Genomic DNA, 6629 nt, shown 5'->3' with positions numbered 1-6629 from the left:
AAAATCACTACACGGCGTTGTCGTGTAGCGTCAGGGCAAAGAGTCGTGAGATGGAAAGCCCAGCCCCCGCCCCCGCCCCCCCCCCCCCCCCCCCCCGGTTTCTTATTTAAATGTAAATAGTCACTTTTGTAATGAGGCAGCTTCCTGCTACTCCTATGCAATCAATATCTCCCCTCTACCCCACCCCATCCCCCCGACCTTTTTTAATCTCGGTTTTATCATGTGTGTTTTATCATTTTTGTTCTGTGTGAAGATTTATGTATCGAGTACTGGACAGATGTACACAACCAAAGTTTTATTGGGAAAAGTACGAGGTCTCTCTCCCCCACCCCCTCCCCACATCACTTTCCTTCCTTCCCTCCCCCCCCCCCCCCCCTTCCTCGGACACTGTATTCCCGGCTCCGTGTCCCGGGAAAGCTTAATTGGCTTTTTTTAACGTTGTGAGTTGGAGTTGTGTTTTTTTTCTTTTCGTTCAGTGTCTGTGTCTCTCTCTCTCTCTCTCGGAGTCTAAATTTCCTATTGACCAAAGTTAGGATTTCAGGATAGAGAGAGAGAGAGAGAGAGGTGGGGGGGGAGGGTAGGGGAGGGAGCAGGGTGGGGGGGAGGGAGAGGGAGGGGGTGGGGGGGGAGAGCGCAGGGTTTTTAATTTTCTTCCAATGTGCAGGACCACAAACGTACTGGTTTCAACGCCTCGTCCCCACCCGCACTGCGCTTCTCTCTCTCTTCCCCCCCACCCACCCACCCATCCACCCGCCCCACCTCGTGGCAATGGCTTCTCTTTGGGCTTTGCTGGGGGGGTGGGCTGATGGAAATAGTTTCCCTCTTACCCGTTAATCTTTCTGCATCTCGCTCTTGCTTTGGGGAAGCGGGGGCTTTGCCTTTTCAAAACGACTTTATCGCTTGCTTTCGAGGTAGTTCTGTTCTCTTGAAGTGCGTGAGGGGGTGTGGGGGTCTGTTGATGTGTGGGGGTGTATCTGTGCGGGCGGGTGTGTTGTGTGCTTGTGTCTGTAGTGTATGTCTTGAGTATTGTGTGTGTGTATGTGTGTGTCATTTTTATGTTTTCCTAGACCAGGGGGCCATTATTTGTTCAGCTCAGCTTTTGCATTAGGGTGAATTGCATCATTCTTTGGGGGGGGGTGGGGGAGGCAGTAAGTGCTGGGAGAGAGGGAGGGGGGGGGGCAGCTTATCTGTATCAAAACATATTCTTCGATTTCTCTTTATTGGTGTGTGAGTGAGCTGTGTGTGTGTGTGTGTATGAAGTTTTTCCCATTGACTTTTTTCCCCTCCTGACGATAAGAGTCTCTGCTGATTTCCTCCCCCCCCCCCCCCCACCCTTTATCAAAAGAAATCAATCCTCAAACTAACTCCTCCACAACTCTTTTCTTTCCCCCCCAACCCCCCCCCCCCCCACCCCCACCACCGAAAACCAACCCCAGCTCCCAAGTGCTTGTTTCCTGGGGCAGGGGGAGATCATATCGCTGGCTGCTTATGTGAGGCAGTTAAAATTGTCCCCCTCCCACCCAAACACAGCAACTACATGATATTGTCAGGCATTTTATTACCTCCTCTCCCTTCCTCCCTCCCTCCCTCCCTGTCCCTCTTCCTTCCCTCCATTCATTCCCGCAACCAAAACAGTTTGTTCCAAGTGGAGCTTCCGACCGGATCATTCAACCAATACATTGGGGTAACTGCAAGGATCTGGTTTGCCAGTGAATAGGTGTCATTTTTTTTTCTCTCTCTTAGCCCCCCCCCCCCTCCCTCCCCACTACTCTCTTTTCCCCTTCTTCCCCCCTCCCTCCCCTGCCACACCCCCACATGGTTGAGTTTTGACACCCGAAGCTGAGATGTGTGGATCTATTGGAACGAGTTATTGATGTGAAGTCAATGCTTTCCTTACACACAAATACTAATCAGTTTTGTATCACTTGTTTCAGTTTTCATTTGGACGAACAAGCACTGTAATTAAAGCTATTAGAATACAAATCTCTCTGCTGTTCCGTGCCTCCCTCTCCCTTCCCCTCGCACATTTCTTCGTCGCACCGAAGACGGTCACTTCAAAGGTCTTCACTGAGACTATCGTCTCCATCCAGTGCCACAGAGGGAGATGCAACCAATTACATTTACACGTTGGGAGGACGTCCCAAGGCGCTGGACAGTGAGGGGTTTGCTCCACACGCCTCCAGTAATGTGGCCAATCAATCCACGACTGCTTGTGGGACGCTGCTGTGCGCAATTGGTTAGGTGATTTGCCCACAAAATACACAGTCAATTCACTTTATATTCTGTGAAGCGCTTTGAGACGTCTCAACATGACAAGTTGCTATATCAACGTATCTTCCCCCAAAAGCCTTGGGATACAGGGCAATGGCGGGTGATTGGACTTGAGGTACGGGCGTGTAAATAAATGCGAGTTGTACACCTGAGTGTGACTCCTTGAGTCAAACCCCAGCCATTCCCATCGTGTTGGGCACTGGCCAGGATGCCGGGAAATAAACCTCTGGATTTTGTTGGGGGAAAAAAAATCCATTTATTTATTAAAGAAAACAGCAGTGTGTGTAAAAAAAAAAAAGTTTTGTATCGAACAAAAAAAGGTGGTGTCTCTCTCCCTCTCTCGCTCTCTGGGGAACGTCAGGGTCTGGGAGAGGGTCACTGCGATGGGATGGTACACGCTTTCTTGTTTGCCGTTCCCTGGATGAATATGTCAAAGACACTGTGTAGTTCCCATCTCTCTTCCCCCGGAGACCCCAAGTCTTGGCTCTCTCCAACCTGCGCCTGATAACTCTACAGACACTCGGCAACGCAGCGCTGGGAGAAAAGAGCGCCACGCAAGCAGGCGGAGGACTTTTAAAACAAAACAGCGGGAAAAGCAACTTCCAAAACAGTCGGCATTATGAAGATTTTTTCCACGGTCCCGGGGGACGATAATCCTTCAAAAATATACGATTTGGTGGCTCAATCCACCGCTGTTTGCGGGGACGTTGTTCGCTGTGCGCAATCGGCTGCCGCGTTTCGCCCACAAAATACGCAGTCAATTCGCTTTACAGTATGTTCTGTGAAGCCCTTTGAGACGTCTCGACTACGGGATGAGGCGCTGTGGCAAATGCAGGGATTATTATTATAATCGTTCCTCGTATCTCACTCCATGTCTCAAGACTGGCTCAGTTGGTAGGATTCTCGCCTCCCAAGTCAGGTTTGTGGGTTGAAGCCCTTATCTGTATTAAACTCCAATTGTCTCTGCTATTCAGTTCGATTTAATATAATAATAACCTTTGCATTTCATATCGGGCCTTATCACGTCTTCGGGATGTCTCAAAGGGCTTCACGGGATTCACTGTAAAGTGAATTGACTTAAGTATATTTATTATTATTTTATTGATTTATTTATTTTGGAGGGATTATTATCCCCGGAAAAACGATCGGCTGACCACTGGGTTCCCACTTACGGAGTCACGGAGGGTAGTGGTTTAGAGCGCTCGCCTCGCAAGCGGTTAAAGGGGCCACGTCTCTCTCTCTCTCTCTCTCTCTCTCCCCTCCACCACCGCCGTCACCGCTGGCCTCAGCTCTTTGCTATCGGCTGTCTCTCCGGCGTTTGGTGGCCCTGGCGCGGTGTGGCTGGATCGCTCCGCTCTCCTCCTCCGACGTCTCGGTGTCGTGGCGAGCTCGCCCCCGCCCCTCCCCTACCGGGGGCTGGGCTGATGGACTGTGCCGTTTCCGTGATGACCGGACCTTCCTGAGAGAGAGAAATAGGAGAGAGAGAGTGAGATCAGTGGGAGCGTAATGCCACACACACACACACCACGGGGAGAGAGCAGGGAATGGGGTTAGGGTAGAGAGCTCCACAGATACCGTGGGAGATGGGGGGGGGGGGGGGGGGGGGGGGGTGCGGGAGGGGGGGGAAATGGGGTTAGAGCATAGGGAGCTCCACCTCTCTCTGGAATCGTCTCTCGTTCGATCTTTGTGTTTCTTTTTCTTCTTCTCCTTTTTCTTCTTCTTCTCTTTCTTGTGTTTCTTTCTGGCCTGTGACCTGCAGAGGGTGAGCCATGGATGTATTGAGATGCTCAGAAACCACCCACGCCCCCACTCCCCCCCCCCCCCCCCATCCTCCACCCGCGCACACAGACGCACTCCAGCCCACCCCCCCATCCCACCTCCATCCACACACACAAACATAGTCACAAACAGCCCCTACCACCCACACACACCACAAACACACCCCCACACCCCAAACGCACTCACACACACTGGCCTCCAACCAACAAAGTTTTAGCTCCCCCCAATGTCCGCGCTCTGCCCCCCCCCCCCAGGGCTCGCACTCTGCCCCCCCCAGTGCCCGCTCTCTGCCCTCCATTTGCTCGCTCTGCCCCCCCAGTACCTACTCTCTACCCGTCCCCCACCCCCGAGCACTGACCTGTCACAGACACTATCTGGTGTCACTCTGGGTTGCTGCTGACAGAGCTCTGGGATTTGATCGGACGTTTGATGCTGTGAACAACACAATGGGATTAACCTGGAACATCCTGAAATCCAGGGGGAATTGGACCCCTCGCCCCGAGTGATACAACAACAACAACCAACAACATTTACACAGCGCCTTCCAGGTCGAGAGGACGTCCCAAACCGCTGAACAGTCAGGGGTTTGGACCCGAGGGGTGGAGGGTGGGGGTAGGAGGGTGACCGAAAAGCGGGGTCGAAGAGTTGAGATGGGCCTTGAAGGAGGCAAGGGAGGGAGGCGGAAGGGTACCCCACATGAACGATTCCCCTTTGCGCATGAAGACCCCCCCCACGGACTCCCCCCAACACACACGCGCGCGACCCCACCCCCAACCCCGCGCACGCACTCACCGTGAAGACAGACAGGCCGAGCTTGGCTGCCTTACGATCCTCTTGTGTCAGTGACATCCTGGGCAAACTCCCACTGCAATAGACATGGCGGAGGTTAGTGCGTGTCTGGCCACCAGGGGGCAGTATGAGCCAGAACTGACCAGTGAAGGGTTTGGGAGAGTTCGCTGGAGGACCGTTCAGCGTTCAAAATCCTCGTCCTCGCCTTCAAAGCCCTCCACGGCCTCTTGCCCCTCCCTACCTCCGTGACCCGCTCACCTCACATCAACCTGTCCGCTCCCTCCTCTCCGGCCTGCTCCATGGCCCCCGCCCGGGCCGCCCTACCAACGGCGGTCAAGCCTTCAGCCTTCTCTGGCCTCACCCTTTGGAACTCCATCCCACAGACCCTCCGCCTCGCTCCCTCCCTCGCTTCCTCCAAGGCCCGTCTCAAGACCCTCTTCTTCGACCGCGATTTCACACCCCCCACCCTCACTGCCCTCCACCCCTACCTGACCCAATTCCTCCCCCCACCCCCTCCCCCAACCACCTGCTTGGTTCCTGTGGGCGACCGGTTAGTGACTGGTTATTTTGTGGGCGAAACGCGGCAGCCAATTGTACACAACAGCGTCCCCACAAACAGTCGTGGATTGAGTGACCGGATTATTTTTTAAAGGGATTGTTACCCCCCGGAAAAACGACCCGCCGGTCGACTGACAACTGGGTTAGTTGCTGATGTCCCTCCACAAGATGTCTCTTCCTCTCTCCCTCCCTCCAAGATCAGAGCTACAAAGTCCATCCATCACACACACTCACGGCGAACAGAGCTGCCGCCTTGTGGAGGCACATCGGCATTGCTCAATACCGGTCACATCAGGTACTACAGCAAGTGCATAAAAGAGGGCAGACACACACACACACACACAGTCACACACACAGAAATACACTGACAAAGACACACAGAGAAACACAGACAACAACTTGTATTTATATAGTGCCCTTCACGGGGCGCGGGGGGGGGGGGGGTAGATCCTGACACATAGACAGAAACAGACAACAGAGACAGAAACACACAACCCACATTGACAAACAGAGAGTGACGGACAGAGACACACTCAGAGAGAGATAATAATAATTTGGACACTCAATCCACAACTGTGCGCAATTGGCTGCCGCGTTTGACCAACACTACACTTTACAGTATATCCTGTGAGGCATTTGAGACACCTCAACAATGTGATAAGGTCATTTGATTGTATCAAAATGGAAGGATTATTATTATTTTTGTATTATTATTCGGGTTTGCAAGTGAGAGATCTGAGTTCAATTCCAGAGGGCAGAGGGCGAAACCTTGGGCAAGTTTCCTTACTCCACACAGAGCCTAATAATAATCCCTCCAAAACCCAAAACAATAATAAATCGGTCATTTTCAATCCACGACTGTTTGTGGGACATTGCTGTGCGCAATTGGCTGCCGCGTTCACCCACAAATATACAGTCAATTCACTTTACAGTGTGTTCTGTGAAGCGCTTTGGGACGTCCTCCCGACGTGAAAAGCGCTATATCAAATGCAAGGATTATTATTATTATTAGAGAGGCAAACACACGTTCGCAGACTGAACACACTCCTCCTACCTGGAGCTGCCGAGACCCAACACTCGGTCAACGTCCTTACTGTCCGGGTCGGAGGCTTCTCGCTTACACACCTCAGCCAACTCCTGAAACATACAGACGGCAACGACGCCAAATTTACACAGCGCCCCTCACACAGGGTAGAGTCCCAGAGCGCTTGACAGTGGCGGAGCCCGACCAA

General features: G+C 52.7%; 1 protein-coding gene across 1 annotated transcript in view; it reads right to left on the bottom strand.

Moving 5' to 3' along the window:
• Positions 1-3529: 3529 nt before the first annotated feature.
• The window catches only part of cunh1orf35 (chromosome unknown C1orf35 homolog), a 5847-nt gene continuing 2747 nt past the window's right edge, over positions 3530-6629 (bottom strand). Inside the window, exons 4-8 of the mRNA XM_042345573.1 lie at positions 6452-6534; positions 4843-4915; positions 4409-4482; positions 3926-4024; positions 3530-3730 (exon numbers count right to left, since the gene is read on the bottom strand). Coding sequence (XP_042201507.1) covers positions 3568-3730; positions 3926-4024; positions 4409-4482; positions 4843-4915; positions 6452-6534 — 492 coding nt within the window. The 3' untranslated portion in view covers positions 3530-3567. The remainder of the gene's footprint in view (positions 3731-3925; positions 4025-4408; positions 4483-4842; positions 4916-6451; positions 6535-6629) is intronic.

The sequence above is a fragment of the Callorhinchus milii genome, unplaced genomic scaffold (assembly GCF_018977255.1).
Source record: "Callorhinchus milii isolate IMCB2004 unplaced genomic scaffold, IMCB_Cmil_1.0 Scaffold62, whole genome shotgun sequence".
Classification (NCBI taxonomy): domain Eukaryota; kingdom Metazoa; phylum Chordata; class Chondrichthyes; order Chimaeriformes; family Callorhinchidae; genus Callorhinchus; species Callorhinchus milii.
This window is presented reverse-complemented; position numbering and strand designations above follow the sequence as displayed.